At 40.9% G+C, this 16,416-nt stretch overlaps 1 protein-coding gene across 6 annotated transcripts in view; it reads left to right on the plus strand.

Annotated features, from left to right (window-relative positions):
- Positions 1-16,416, plus strand: part of cacna2d3a (calcium channel, voltage-dependent, alpha 2/delta subunit 3a) — an 807,750-nt gene that overhangs the window by 737,829 nt on the left and 53,505 nt on the right. For all 6 annotated transcript variants that reach the window (XM_059649881.1, XM_048547899.1, XM_048547901.2 and 3 more), the window contains one exon: positions 6,600-6,711. In XM_059649881.1, the coding sequence (XP_059505864.1) occupies positions 6,600-6,711 (112 nt within the window). The remainder of the gene's footprint in view (positions 1-6,599; positions 6,712-16,416) is intronic.

Raw genomic sequence — 16,416 nt, forward strand, 5'->3', positions numbered from 1 at the left:
GAGGAGCATGCAACTTCCCTAGCTTCCATTTCTCTGCTCTAAATTGCCAAAATAAATAAAGAGAAAGAAAATAGCCAAAAAAGAAAACAACATCCTCACCTTACTGACCCTCCACACCGCATTTTTTTTGGTTGGAAGAGGAGGAAAGGTGGGAGACAATGCACATGTAGTGTGATATAGATTCAACTATACTAAATTCACCAACTCCATTTTATTAACTCTGTTAATAACATCCTCATAAAGTTGCCATCAGGTTCATCAAACAAGATTTGTCATTCAAAATTTCATGATGATTATGCTCAATCAGATCATTATTATCCAGGTATCTATTTTTTGCATTCTTTGTAACAGATTCGAACATTCCCTTACGACATGGATAAAAAGCTAACAGATCTACAGTTCCTCAATTTCACTATACTATTTTCTTAAATTGTGAGATGACATTTGCTACTTTCCTGGAAGCATTCCAGAATTTGTAGACATTTGGAAGAAGTTTACTAATGCATCTGTTGTCTCCACAGATATCTTCTGCAGCACTCTGAAACATAAAGTATCATGTTTCAACATCACCATTCAGTACCATTAATTTTGTTCAAATTTTCACTCACCATCATCCCTTGGAAATCTACTTCTGGGAAATTCCTTGCATGTTACTCAAGTGAAGACCAAAACAAAGTAATCATTTACCATCTCTATTATTTCTCATTTCCCCATTATAAATTCTCCTGACTCTGCTTTAATTATCCCACATTAGTCTTAGGCAGCTGTTTCCTCCATATATAATAATATAAGCTTTGACAGGCATTTTTTAAATGTTACTGTTACTTTACATTCAGGTTCTATTCTTCATGTCTTTATCAGTATCTCAGTCATCCTTTACTATTTTCTAATATCTTCGCAATTTTCAGAATACTACTATTTCTGACAACTTTATTGGCATTTCTTTTAATATTATACAATCCTTTCATTCCATTGTTAGCTATGAGTACCTAAATTTTTATGCCTTGAAGAAATGTATGTTACTGTAAACCATATAACAATCCTGTAAAGACTGTTCATTGTAAACCATCATAACTTTAAGTGCATTTTCCCATTCTATATTAGTCACTTTGTCCCTCACAGCTTCATAATTTCTTTTAGCCAATTTAACATCCTGACTTCAGATTGAACTATTTCACTTCCAAACATAATGTAAATTCCTACCCTATTATGTTTGCTCATCCTTAAATGTTCTCTTAAAACAAGATTATGAATTAGCATTGTTACATTACATAATGCCAGATCAAACCTGATGTGTTCTCTAGTCAGTTCCTCAAAATACTACTCTATTAAACCATCCCAAACACACAGAAGAAACTTATCCACAATAATGTTGGTGCTCATCAGATTTACTCATTCTTATGTGTAGATAGAATTTACCCATGATTGCTGGATTACCCATGCTTTCTCCAGTGTCCTGATTGGTTTCATAACTCACAGTACTACTATAGTTTGGCTGCCTATAAACAACTTCTATCCCTTACTGTTTCTTATCTGTACTCACATTGCCCATTTTGTTCTCCATTTCTAAGATCCTCTCTTACTATCAATGCAACACCAACTCCTTTTCATTTTTGCTTGTCCTTCCCAAATGTAAAAGAGCTGTTAGTATTCAGTTCCCAGACTTGATCACCTTATAGCCATGCTAATATCTTTTACCATAACTCTGGCCCTGGCTTCACCATAGTTTCTTCTAGCATTATGAAATAATGGCCTTCTTCAATATACTGCTCTAATAAACCATCCCAAACACATACAAGAAACATCCACAACAGCATTTGTTCCATAGAAGTCAGATGTGCAGGAGGGAACAACAGTAGAGGAGAGAATTCCTAATGCTCGATGTGTTTCAGTAGTGGAGAGGCTGAGAAAGGCAATTATGTAGAGATGGAAATAAGTGGTGTATAAGGCCAAAAATCCCAGGCCCCGTATCCCACTGAAATCCATCCACCAGGAACATCCTAATACCATGAATGATGATTTTCACATCCTCATATCAGCTGGACGGATCACTGGATACCAGTGCATGCTAAGTTGGATATGAAACCCATCTGGGGATGTGAGTATTAGAGCGTGGGTGTGGGAGGGATTGCATGGGTGCTGTGCTGGTGGTCATTATTTGATTTGCTGCTTGCTTTCACAAATGTAAAAGTGAAACCTCTTATATGTTTTAAAGTATGATCCCTTGATAAACAAGTTATTTTGATTTGTTTCAGCGAGGTTGGAGGGGGGAGGGGTCTGTATCCTAGCTAATCCCAACAGAGCATGGACCTATTTTAGGTTATGAGACCAGTCAAGCACCCAGCAGACATCCCACTGGCACAGGCACTTAATTTACGTGCAAGTAAAGAGGCCTCATCCTGCTCCCAAGAACTTTGACAAGATCAGTGTTGGAAATCCTAAGTGGATGGGTCTCAATCAGTTTAGTAAAATGTATGTGCTGTCGATTCTGGGCTTTGAAATATGGAGGCACGTGACAGTCTTCTGAGTACAGACGAGGAAAGTTGTCTGTATGGTAATTCCAAAATGTTCTTTTACAGATGACACTTATAGCAATTTTGGTTCTGGTCTGGCCTCATTACATTCAGTAATCTGTGAATGAGCTCATCTCAAGGAATGACTGATCCCTCCACATTTGATTCAGCAATTTTTTTCATTTTGAAATCCATATTCTGCCTTTATCTCAATATCTACTCAAAAGACACAACTAAGTTAAATGTAGACAAACAGAAGGCTGGAAGAGTACCGCAAGCCAGGCAGCATCTCGAGGAAAGGAGCAGTCAACATTTCAATTATAGCCCTTCTTCAGGATTTCAGTAATGCAGTCAACACATTTTGTTTAACACAGTTTCATGGATTAAATTATCTTGCAATTTTTTTTCATCCCAAACCATTTTACTTGTATATTTCCAGTATCTTGGGACTTAAATGTGATTAAAATGTTAAAGAATTATATTTCTTGTTATAATTGTTCAAGTGGGAATGCAGCATATTTCAGAGTTCTTTTTGAGAGGTCTTATTAATGTCTTATTTTCTCTTTTATAATTCTGTGCTACAATGGTACGACCGTAACAGGATTAAGAGATTAAAGAGTCTTTGTGATAATGAATTCCAGAAATATGAACAGTTTTTGAAGTGTTCTGTCAGATTGCTGATACTGGCCTGATTTTGGACAGTATTAATATTGATGAAACAGAGTCAAACATGGGAAATGAAGATAGAACAAGAACTGTCAGTTGTAGCAAGGCATTGCCAGTAGTCAATGGCGGGAAGTTATGGTAGATTTGTAATTAGATGGTGTTGCCTGCATTTGGTAATTTTGTAATAGAAATCTCAGATTTTTGATGTTGGGATATAATAACGTGTGTGGAAACTTTAAAACTGTTTGAATAATGGCAATAAATAATATTTCACCAACCTGTTCAAAAAACTAAATCCATTCCCTTTTATGGCAGAAAGCAACAAAGCTGCATGTAATCTTTATCAAATTTGGAAGATGTAGAAAATTGAAGAAACATTCTTTCATTTAACAGCACAATTCCTCTGGGCCCAAGGCATAAATTATTGTGTTCTCTTTGCCAGAAAACAATGCAAATGACATTTAAAGTACAATTCATGTATAATGCTGGCACAACTCCCAAGCAGCTGGTTAAAATACCAACATATGCCATAAGAACAACCTTTGTAAAAACACTGCCAAGCTTATGCTTTTGTGCAAAAATGTTAAAAATTGCTCCAATAATTGCTATTATTGCTGGGATACTGAACGTTGAACAGACAAGTTAATTTGTACTGAATTTTGCACTGTACAGATTTCGCAAAATTATCCTACAGGCAGAATAGAAAAGATGTAAATGATTCAGTATGGTGTCTTGTGATATGATGGATGGTGAAATCACAAAGGCTTCCAGATTTGCTGAACAAAGTTCCTTTTATTTAGCGTTTGAAATCATTTACAATCTTTTCAGCTGAGATGCAATTGGCCTATGCTTACAAATATTTACCCAAGCATTAAAACAGAAGATTCACGCAAGGGAAACTTGTATGAGGTTTGTGATAACAAAGTGTTAAGCTGGATGAACACAGCAGGCCAAGCAGCATCTCAGGAGCACAAAAGGTGATGTTTTGGGCCTAGACACTTCATCAGAGAGGGGTTTGGGGAGAGGGTCCTGAAATAAATGGGGAGAGAGGGGGAGGCAGACCGAAGATGGATAGAGGAGAAGATAAGTGGAGAGGAGAGAATAGGTGGGGAGGTGGCGTGGGGAGAGGTCAATCCAGGGAGGATGGACAGGTCAAGGAGGCGTGATGAAGTTAGTAGGTGGGAAATGGAGGTGCGGCTTGAGGTGGGAGGAGGGGATAGATGAGAGGAAGAACAGGTTAGGGAGGCGGGGACGAGCTGGGCTGGTTTTGGGAAGCAGTGGGGGGAGGGGAGGATCTGGGCTGGTTTTGGGATGCAGTGGTGGAAGGGGAGATTTTGAAGCTTGTGAAGTCCACATTGATATCATTGGGCTGCAGGGTTCCCAAGCGGAATATGAGTTGCTGTTCCTGCAACCTTCAGGTGGCATCATTGTGGCACTGCAGAACGCCCAGGATGGACATGTCGTCTAAGGAATGGGAGGGGGAGTTAAAATGGTTCGCGACTGGGAGGTGCAGTTGTTTATTGCGAACCGAGCAGAGGTGTTCTGCAAAGCGGTCCCCAAGCCTCCGCTTGGTTTCCCCAATGTAGAGGAAGCCACAACGGGTACAGTGGATACGGTATACCACATTGGCAGATGTGCAGGTGAACATCTGCTTGATATGGAAAGTCATCTTGGAGCCTGGGATGGGGGTGAGAGAGGAGATGTGGGGGCAAGTGTAGTACTTCCTGCGGTTGCAGGGGAAGATGCTGCGTGTGGTGGGGTTGGAGGGGAGTGTGGAGCGGACAAGGGAGTCATGGAGAGAGTGGTCTCTCCGGAAAGCAGACAGGGGTGGGGATGGAAAAATGCCTTGGGTGGTGGGGTCGGAGTGTAGATGGTGGAAGTGTCGGAGGATGATGCGTTGTATCCGGAGGTTGGTGGGGTGGAATCCGACCCCACCACCCAAGACATTTTTCCATCCCCACCCTTGTCTGCCTTCTGAAGAGAACACTCTCTCCATGACTCCCTTATCCGCTCCACACTCCCCTCCAACCCCACCACACCCGGCACCTTCCCCTGCAACCACAGGAAGTCTACAGTTGCCCCCGCACCTCCTCTCTCACCCCCATCCCAGGCCCCAAGAGGACTTTCCATATCAAGCAGATGTTCACCTGCACATCTGCCAATGTGGTATACTGTATCCACTGTACCCGTTGTGGCTTCCTCTACATTGGGGAAACCAAGCTTGGGGACCGCTTTGCAGAACACCTCCATTCGGTTCGCAATAAACAACTGCAGCTCCCAGTTGCAAACCATTTTAACTCCCCCTCCCATTCCTTAGATGACATGTCCATCGTGGGCCTCCTGCAGTGCCACAATGATGCCACCCGAAGGTTGCAGGAACAGCAACTCATATTCCGCTTGGGAACCCTGCAGCCCAATGGTATCAATGTGGACTTCACAAGCTTCAAAATCTCCCCTTCCCCCACCACATCCCAAAACCAGCCCAGCTCGTACCCGCCTCCCTAACCTGTTCTTCCTCTCACCTGTCCCCTCCTCCCACCTCAAGCCACAGCTCCATTTCCCACCTACTAGCCTCATCCCACCTCCTTGACCTGTCCGTCATCCCCAGACTGACCTATCCCCTCCCTACCTCCCCACCTATTCTCTCCTCTCCACCTATCTTCTCCTCTATCCATCTTCGGTTCGCCTTCCCCTCTCTCCCTATTTATTCCAGAACCCTCTCTCCATCCCCCTCTCTGATGAAGGGTCTAGGCACGAAACACCAGCTTTTGTGCTCCTGAGATGCTGCTTGGCCTGCTGTGTTCATCCAGCCTCACATTTTATTATTTTGGATTCTCCAGCATCTGCAGTTCCCATTATCTCTGAAGTTTGTGATATGTCAGTTAAGAGACAACCTCCATGATATTTCCTCATTTAACTTTTAAGTAATTGTAAGTTCTGTAAAAAAAAGATATAAATACTTTTTATGTTGAAATAATGACATTAAGGTGAGAACTATCAACATTATTTCAAACTAAATTTGGTCCCAAAACAGCCATCCAGCTTGAATTTGAAATGTAGAACTTGTCAAATAGATCATATGAATTTCATTGGTCACAGAGGATTCCTGAAATTGCTTTAAATTTCCACAAGATGGCATAGGAAATGCACTGTCCGTTCAGAGATTCAACTTTTCTACATTTTCAGCTTTATCTTTTAACCCTTACTCTCACCGATATACTTTAACATGCAGAAATTACTACAGGACATATTAAATTGGTTTTGGCATATTAATATCTGTCATTATCTCAATGTTTTCTGATCATTTTTATCTGCTGGGAGTGGTAATTAGAGATTTAAGTCAGTTTAACAAACCCTGTGAAGTTAAACAAATTCACAAAATGAATTAAAGTTAACATTATGGTTATTGCATATTTTTAGCACAGAGTCCTAAGCAAGTTCTTCAGCCATGTGATACTGAATATCCAGCCTTTGTGTCTGAACGAACTATCAAGGAAACCACAGGAGCAATCAGCTGTGAAGGGTGCTACAAGTAAGGCATATTCCCATTTCTTTAATCCTGTCTTTGTACATATGAATAGAGGTCAATTTGTGTGTTTCAACAATAATCTTTCTTAATGATATCCTCACAAAGTAAAAGAAATGTACTGAAAGAAGTGAATAATCATCCATTGTTGTTCATAAATAGCAAAATATTCGAAACTGTTCAGATAGTTAACATGTTGATGTAATATTTTGTTACATATTTGTGATGCTGCGTATCTCCACAAAGTGACTCTCAGTTTTTAGATAGGACATGATTGTTTTCTCATGATTTATCAACTAAACTTGCAACTGAAGTCGAATTCTACATTTCTTCTGTCCTCCTTTGAGCTGAAATGTTTTCATGTCACCTAATCAAATTGAGCTAGCTACAGAGAAGTGCACTCAGGATTCAAGATTTAGGGTTAGCACTACATATAATCCTCGTTATCCACAAATTCGCTACCCATGGGTCCGCATACTTTGATATCATCCAGAGACCACATCTTTCTTTTCCCTTTGACTGTTCAGCTGTGATCATGCAGTCCGTCACATTAGGTAAGAAAATTACATTGTACTCATGTCTGCAGTTTTTTGTTATCCTCAGGAGGCCCATGCCTGTGTCTCCAATAGATAACATGGATTTAGGGTGATGCACACAGTCAATTACGCAACTGGTAATTGTGTAGTCAATGAACACTAATAGTTTTGTCAGCAAATGTTTTTATTTAGTAAGTAAAGGTTTTATGTTGTAGATTATTTAATTGCTATGATTTAGCAAGCAGTATTCCATAGTTATTTTTGCAATGTAAGCTAGTTTATAAAATCCAATAAAGCATGAACATATTGGCACATTGTTTGTGCTTACATTTATACATACAAGTAGGAGACAAAATTATTACATAATGGAAGGTTAGTGCCTTCCGCTGTTATATATAAACATGCAGTGTGAGGCAGATTTTAACTACCATACCCAATTGGGTTTTCGACATTGTGGATCACAAGATGGATCACTTGTTGGATCCCTGTCGAAATATGGAATTTAAAAATTACATGATATTGAGATAAATGCAAGACAAATCTGCCAAAAATCTGCGATACCAGATTTTAAGAAGCAGCAAAGCATAGCTAAGAGAATAATAGAGGGAGATAGTTCTTTATGAAGGAAAGCTAGCTCAAAATCTAAAGACAAGTAGTGAGAGCTCCTTCAAATATTTAAATTGGAAAAGAGAAGCTAACGCTGTCCAACCAGACAGTGAGACTGGAGAATCAATTTTGGAAAGCAAGGTAATATTGGAGGCGTTGAACAGATATTGTGTGTTTGTCTTCATTGTAGAAGATTTCGAAAATTTTCCAAATCTGTTTCAAAATCAAGAGGTAAACAAGAGAGAAATGTACAACAATCGCCATCAACAAGGAAAAGCTGCCTGGAAAACTGTTCAACCTACAGACTGACAAGTTCCAGATGACCTACATCATAGGGATTTAAACAAGAATAGCTACAGAGATAGTAGATGCATTGGTTCTAATATTCCAAAATTCCTTAGAATCTGGAAAAGTCCAAGAAAGAATGGGAACAACAAAACAGGAAACTATATGCCAGTTGAGCTAACCTCTGTCAAAAGGCAGTTGCTAGAATCCATTTTTAAGGAGGCTACACAGTATGTGTAGCAATTCATAATGTTGGCTTTTCAATATCTCATTACCTCATAAAAGGGAAATCATGTTTAATTAGTCTATGATAGTTTTTTTAAGGTAGCAAGAAGCAACGTGGATATGGGATTACCTATTAATGTGGTCTACTTGAAATAGATAAGCTACCAGATAAAGGTTTTTGCACAAAATGGTAAAAAGGACAGCATGGATAAAAGAATATTGTTCATTAACAGAAACAGTGAGTAAATCTAAGTGAACATTTTCAGGTTAGCAACTATAACTAGTTGAATGCCAAAAGGATCATTGCTGGGACATCATATTGGTACAATCTATATCAGTGGTTTCGATAAACACCTAAGATAGGTAGGAAAGTAAGTTGTCAAGAGGACATAGAAAGCCTGAAAAGGGATACAAAAAGGTTAAGATTAAAAGATCACACCTGTAAAGATGGAAATGAAGTGTGTTTTTTTTCTTCTGAGAGGTTATTAGTATGTGTAAATATCTTTCCAAAAAGGTAGTGGAAACTGAATCATTAAATTTATTCAAGGCACCGTTGGATAGATTGTTGATGTACAAGCTAGGAGCCAGACTGATTGGGATTGAGACCACACCAGAGTAGCATGATGTAATGGAATGGTGAAACAGTCTGGGAGGGCAAGTGACCTTCTCCTGCTCCTAAGATCTATGTTTTTTTATAATACGTCAAGTCCATTTAACACTAGGCAGGAGTTTCAGATGACACACACTGAGACCTCACATCCAGAGTACTCTGTGCTGTTGGGTCTCCTTTTCTGAGAAAGGATGTTCTAGCTACAGAGGGAGGCTTTTAACCAGACTGATTCCTAGGATGGCAGAACTAGCATATAAAAGAAAAACTAGATCAGTTATGATTCTATTCATAGGCATATGGAAGAATGAGGGCAGGGGGTGGAGTCTCCTAGAAATCTATAAAATTCCAACAGGGTTAGTCAAGGTAAATGCAGGATTGATGTGCCCAGTAACTGGGGAATTCAGAACCAGGGTCACAGATTGAGGATATGGAGTAAACCATTGAAGTGCTGAGGTGAGGAGAAATTTCTTCATCCAGGGAATGTGCACCTATAAAATTCTCTGCCACTAAAAATGATTGGAGCCAAAACATTGTTTTCAAGGAGTTAGACACAGGTCTTAGGGATAAAGGGATCAAAGGATATGGGGAGTAAGTGGGAACCAGGTACTGAGTGGGATTATCTGTCATGGTCATATTGAATAGCATAGCAGGCCCAAATGGCCTAATGGCCTATTACTGGCCTATTTGCAAAGTTTCTATGTTTCTTTTTCTGAATGGAAAGAGAAAGTGTACTGCTATGTAATAAGTGCCAGTTTTCTACTTGGCAATAAAAATTAAAATCAGCCCAGCGTTACGAGGAAATATTTGCTACCTGTAGCAACAACTTTAATTTACATTTATATATGAGGTATTGAGGAGCCTGCCTGCCAGCTGGAGAGTTTGTATTGGGGTGACCTGCCAAAGCCACACACTACTAAGGCAGATGTTTGGCTCCAGACCTGTGGGTGATGCTGGCTGGAAGCATTTATTGCCAAGCCCTAATTCCCCTTGAGAAGGCAGTGGTGAGCTGTCTTCTTGGACTGCTACAGTCCATTTGATGTAGATGCACCCACAGTATTGTTAAGAAGGAAGTTCCAGGATTTAGTCCAGTGATAATGAAGGAGCAGCAATACATTCCACATTGGGATGGTGAGTGGCTTGGAGGGGAACTTGCAGGTGGCGGTGCTCCCATGTATCCTTCTCAGCAGTAGACATCCCAGGTTTGAAGGATGCTGCCCAATGAGCCTTGGTGAATTTCTGCAGTGCTACTTGTCGGTGGTACACATTGCTGCTACTGCGCATCAGTGTTAGAAGAAGGGAACATTTGTGGATGTGGTGCCAATTAAGTAAGCTACTTTGCCCTGGATGGTGTTAAGCTTCGAGTGTTGTTGCACTCATCAAAGCAAGTGGAGAGTATTACAGTCATGACTCCTGCTTTCTAAATGGCGGATAAGCTTTGAGGATCAGGAGGTGGGTTATCAGAAGCAGAATTGCCAGTCCCTGACTTAGACTTGTAGCCAGAGTATTTTTGTTGCTGGTCCAGTTCAGTTTCTGGTCAATGGTAATTTCCAGGTTCCCATCAAACAGATCTTATCAAACATCAAAGGCAGAGTTACCAAGAAGACCTAGCTACATGAAGAACCAATGGTGGATTGAGAAAGCTAAGGGTTTACTACTCATTGCTGACAAGCAAAACACTGGCAGTTTCTTCAGAGCCACTGTGGCAACATAAAGATCCAACATCCTTTGCCTAACACTGATGCAGAGTAAGGATTAAACCCTTTGGAGACACACAGAAAACATTAACCTCCAATAGACAGAACACTTCAAATAACTCTTAAGTTGTGATATAATCATTGATGAGGATGTGTTTGAGGAAATCTCCCAACTCCTCTTCAAAGGTGATCTTGGACTCCCACCTAGCGTGGCAAATGTTGAAGTTGCCGTTAGACACATGAAGAATGGAAAATCCACAGGATTGGACATGACTCCAGCAGGAATTTTCAAAGTTTCAGAGTTTACCCATCATTTCCATCAATCTTTCTAAAAATCCGGAACAAAAATGAAATCCCTGCCGATCTCAGAGATGGTGCCATCGTCACTGTGTTCAAGAAAGGAGAATGTGAACTAATGAGGAATCTCTCTACTCTCCATCAGCAGAAAATCATTGCTCAAATCCTCACCAGGCATTTTCTCCCAGTCTTGAAGGAAATCATCCCTGAAACCAGTCTGACTTCCATCGATCAAAGGACATGATTTACACTACTTGGCAACTCGAAGAGAAATTCCAGGAATTACACTAACAACCTTACATGGCCTTCATCAATATGACCAAAGCTTTTGACACAGTCCGTTGGGAAGTTCTATGGAAGTCCTTATCAAAGTCTGGCTGTCCAGAGAAGTTAATTAACTTCCTTTGTCTCCTCCAGATGATGGCCCTAACCAATGGTAACATGAAAGAATACTTTGAGACGCAACTGAGTGGTTTGGTAGGCCCTTTAAGAGTGTACCACATTGCTGTGGATCTTGAGTCACATGTAGGCCAGATAAAGGTCATAAGGATTCCATCACTGCAACAGAGAGGTCTCTAAGACAATGATTGCATATTCATTGGATGAGCGTTTAATTCCAGATTTATTAATTGAGTTTAAATTCCACAAGCTTCTGCTGTTGGTGAATTTGAAGACATGTCCCCAGTTCAGTGGCCTAGACCTTTGGATTACAAATCCAGTGACAATACAACTGTGCCAACACTCAGTTCCAATTGTAATAGAACATTGATAGAAATACATGGAACAAGAGACGATAACATCCTTCATTGAACAAAATCAACAATAAATGTTTGTACTTTGATAAAGACTATTTATGGTCTAAAATTGTTTCAGAGATAGTAGGAACTGCAGATTCTGGAGAATCCGAGATAACAAGGTATAGAACTGGATGATCACAGCAGGCCAAGCAGCATCATAGGAGCAGGAAAGCTGACATTTCGGGCCTAGACCCTTCTTCGGAAGTGGGGGAGGGGAAGGGCTTTCTGAAATAAATAGAGAGAGAGCGGAAAGCGGATAAAAGATGGATAGAGGAGAAGATAGGTGGAGAGGACATAGACCGGTCAAAGAGGCGGGGATGGAGCCAGAAAAGGTGAGTGTAGGTGGGAAAGTAGGGAGGAGATAGGTCAGTCCAGGGAGGATGGACAAGTCAAGGGAACGGGATGAGGTTAGCAGGTAAGAGATGAGGGTGGGGGTTGAGGTGAGATGAGGGGATAGGTGGGAGGAAGGACAGGTTGGGGAGGCGGGGAAGAGCTGGGCTGGTTTTGGGATGCGGTAGTGGGAGGGGGGATTTTGAAGCTTATGAAGCCCCCATTGATATCATTGCTCTGCAGGGTTCCCAAGCGGAATATGAGTTGTAACCTTCAGGTAGCATCGTTGTGGCACTGCAGGAGGCCCATGATGGACATATCTTCTGTGAAATGGGAGAGGGAGTTGAAGTAGTTTGCGACTGGGAGGTGCAGTTGTTTGGTGTGAACCAAGTATAGGTGTTCCGCAAAGCGGTCCCCAAGCCTCTACTTGGTTTCCCCGATATAGAGGAGGCCACAACAGGAACAGCAGATGCAGTATACCACATTAGCAGACGTGCAGGTGAACATCTATTTGATGTGGAAAGTCTTCTTGGGGTCTGGGGTGGGAGAGAGGGGGGAGGTGTAGGGGCAGGTGTAGCACTTCATGCGGTTGCAGGGAAAAGTGCCGGGTGTGGTGGGACTGGAGTGTAGCAGACAAGAGAGTCACAGAGAGTGGTCCCTCCAGACGGCAGATAAGGGTGGGGAGGGAAAAATGTCTTTGGTGATGGGGTCGGATAGCAGATGGCGAAAGTATCGGTGGATGATGCGTTGGATCTGAAGGTTGGTGGGGGGTACGTGAGGATGAGGGTGATTCTGTTTTGGTTTTTATTGCAGGGAGGGGGTGTGAGGGATGAGTTGTGGGAAATACGGAGACATGGTCGAGGGTGTTCTCGACCACTGAGGGGGGTGGAATTTGCAGTCCTTGAAAAACGAGGACATCTGAGATGTACGGAAGTGGAATGCCTCATCCTGGGAGCAGAAGCAGCGGAGGCAAAGGAATTGGGAGTAGGGGATGGAATTTTTGCAGGAAGGTGGGTGGGACTCTACACAGACAATCACCCACGGCTGGAATTGAACCCAGGTCCCTGGCACTGTGAGGCTGCAGTGCTAACCACTGAGCCACGTGCCACCCCAAATATTCTTGGTAACTGTGGGAGTCGGTGGGCTTGAAATGGATATCGGTTTCTAGATGATTGCCAGAGATGGAGACAGAGGTGTCCAGGAAGGAGAGAGAGGTATTAGAGATGATCCAGGTGAATTTAAGGTTGGGGTGGAAGGTGTTGAAGAAGTGGATGAACAGTTTGAGCTTCTCATGGGAGCACAAGGCGGCGTCGATACAGTCATCAATGTAACAGAGGAAGAGGTGGGCTTTTAGGCCAGTGTAGGTATGGAGGAGGAATTGTTCCACGTAACCTACAAAGAGGCAGGCATAGCTTGGGCCCATATGGGTACCCATGGCCACCCCCTTTGTCTGTAGGAAGTGGGAGGAATTAAAAGAGAAGTTGTTGAGGACGAGGACGAGGTTGACTAAGCAGATGAGGGTGTCAGTGGACGGGGACTGGTTGGGCCTGTGGGACAGGAAGAAGCGGAAGGCCTTTAGGCCATCTGCATGGGGAGTGCAGGTGTATAGGGACTGGACGTCCATAGTAAAAATGAGGTGTTGGCGACCAGGGAAGTGGAAGTTCTGGAGGAGGTGGAGGGTGTGGGTGGTGTCACAGACATAGGTAGGGAGTTCCTGGACCAAGGGGGAGAAAATGGAGTCCAGATAGGTGGAGATAAGTTCGGTGGGGCAGGGGCAGGCGGAGACAATGGGTCAGCCAGGGCAGGCGGGTTTGTGGATTTTGGGAAGCAGATAGAAGCGGGCGGTGCGGGTTTGGGGAATGATGAGATTGGAGGCTGTGGGTGGGAGGTCACCTGAATTGATGAGCTTGTGGATGGTTTGGGAGATGATGGTTTGGTGTTCGGGGGTGAGGTCATGATCAAGGGGGCAGTAGGAGGAGGTGTCGGAGAGTTGGCGTCTGGCCTCAGCGATGTAGAGGTCAGTGCGCCATACTACAACTGCGCTTCCCTTATCCATGGGTTTTATAGTGAGGTTGGGATTGGCCTCTTTGGAATTACGTTAAAAACTGGCATATTATGTTGCATGCTATTACTTTTACATAACATTTTATAAACAACTTGCAGTTAGTTAATGATGCTGAAAGCTAACACATTTCAATTGCAATATCAGCCTAATTACAAATACAGATGCTTTTCCAGTTATTTACAATATAAGGTTGCATAGACTGCTATATTCTAGGTTGCTTTTAATATTTGTCATTAATAATTCACTTTCAATGATAAAAACATAGTAGGAAATGTCTGACAAAACGTCCCATCCGTATTTAAATCCATGAGACTCCCATCTGAATATACATCATTTTACGTCCATGCAGAAATTAATTTTGATACATTGGTTGCTCATTGAAATAAAACAACAAATGAAGTAGTGATAAAAATGAAAGTTATTCTATCATGGAGATCTATCTTTAATTAAATAACTGAAGTAATTTTCAATCTGTTCAGTGATAATTGCTGCTTTTTGCCAAATAAGAGATTGTAATTGACAGCCGATCATGAAAGAGTGAGTTTCTTAGACTGGCCCCATCCACCTCTGACTTAATCACAGGAGGTTTTCCTGCCACCTGCAGAGCTATACATAGTTTTTCTTGCAATTAAACCAACATGTTTCCTGCTATGATACATCTGTGGCATTTTGCCTTTCTAATAGTCATAATGTCAATTTGTTTCCATATTCTGCCATAGATAGCATTTAACTGGCAATGACAGTTTCAAGATGGTGCATTCTAGCATGGATATCCGAATGAATCTATTTTCAAAATGGTTTATAAAATGTAGAGACAATATAAACTAACCATACATGCATCCTATTTATCTTAAACACGCTAGAGAATAGTATGATGGTTAATTTCTCTGCAACCGATATTGTTTAGAGATTTTGACAACTGAGCTTTAATTCTGATAGAAAAATATTTTGTAAATAACATTAATAATTACAGATTTTGAGTGCAAGGTTCTGACATGACTTCAGGAATGAAATAACTCAATATATGAATATAGGAGTTTGAACTTAGAATTTAGCTGTATCTTGATTCAAATCAACCCATATTTTTAGCTAACCTTCTAATTTAACAACAGGATACAGAAGTAATTATTGAATTAACATTAATGCTTGCTTTGAAATTTCAATTATTATTTCTTCTCTCACAGGATAGGAGAAATGTGTAAATTAGTAGGAATTAAAGCTCCTGTAATTGCAATATATGTGAGTGTTTCACAACGGTCATGAAAAATGCTAAGAACAGCCTTGCAAACATATTGGCCATAACTGAATGCTCTCTTTTCCAGGCTGATAGTTAGGAGAGGTTACAGCTCTTTGCCATTCATCATGATACCAGATTTTATGTATCATAGATCAGCAGGAAGCACAATTAAGGATAGATGGATTCTGTAATGTGCTTATAAAATTATGTGATGAATTATTTGAATCTTTGTGTCCTTGGTGCAAAGGACCTTGAGAGATTTTTAATAACTGAACATTCCCAGTGGGTAATGAGATTACTTTGAGACAGCAGTTGTGCAATACACTCTGTCCAAGCCAGTGGGAAGTAAAACACTTGCAAAGTAGCTGAAATGGAGATAACAGAAGCATAATTTTGTCAACATTTGAGCCATGGGTGATTTTTTTTAAGGACACATGACCATGTTTGATTAATAAATGTAAAAATAAAAGGAATCAATCTTAACAGATGTTAGCAGATGAACTCTCAGCTTTTTCACATGATATTTCTATGTATTCTGTTCTAATGTAGGTGTGAATCTATTTCATTTAAAGGCCATGCCAATCATTTTCATTTTGTGGCTGCAGATTATCTTTCTGTAATTATTGAGCCAATGGTGTTTGAAATATTCATAGCTGTAATTATGGATAGGTTTGTCATAAATTATTATTTAAAATAAAGGGATAATTATAATGTTGGAATATGAGATGTTGCCGCAGAAGTCCCTCACACCCTGAACTCATAATCAATGTTTACATTCTGATTTTTGCTTTCACTTTCATGTAGTTTTGAGTGTACATAGAGGTTCCCAATATGTGAATTTATATAAAAATTACAACATTGAAACAGGCCATTTTGGTCTAGTTGTCCACTTTGGTACTTTTCCCTTTATCCCAACTATTCATTGCATTTGGTCAGTTTCAATACTGCAACTAGCATTGTGGTTTGGAAAAAGGGTAAGATTGATTTTTAACTTGCAGTAATAAGGTAAAGAAAACAATGGAATCCTTT

This window comes from Stegostoma tigrinum, chromosome 11, assembly GCF_030684315.1.
Source record: "Stegostoma tigrinum isolate sSteTig4 chromosome 11, sSteTig4.hap1, whole genome shotgun sequence".
Lineage (NCBI taxonomy): Eukaryota > Metazoa > Chordata > Chondrichthyes > Orectolobiformes > Stegostomatidae > Stegostoma > Stegostoma tigrinum.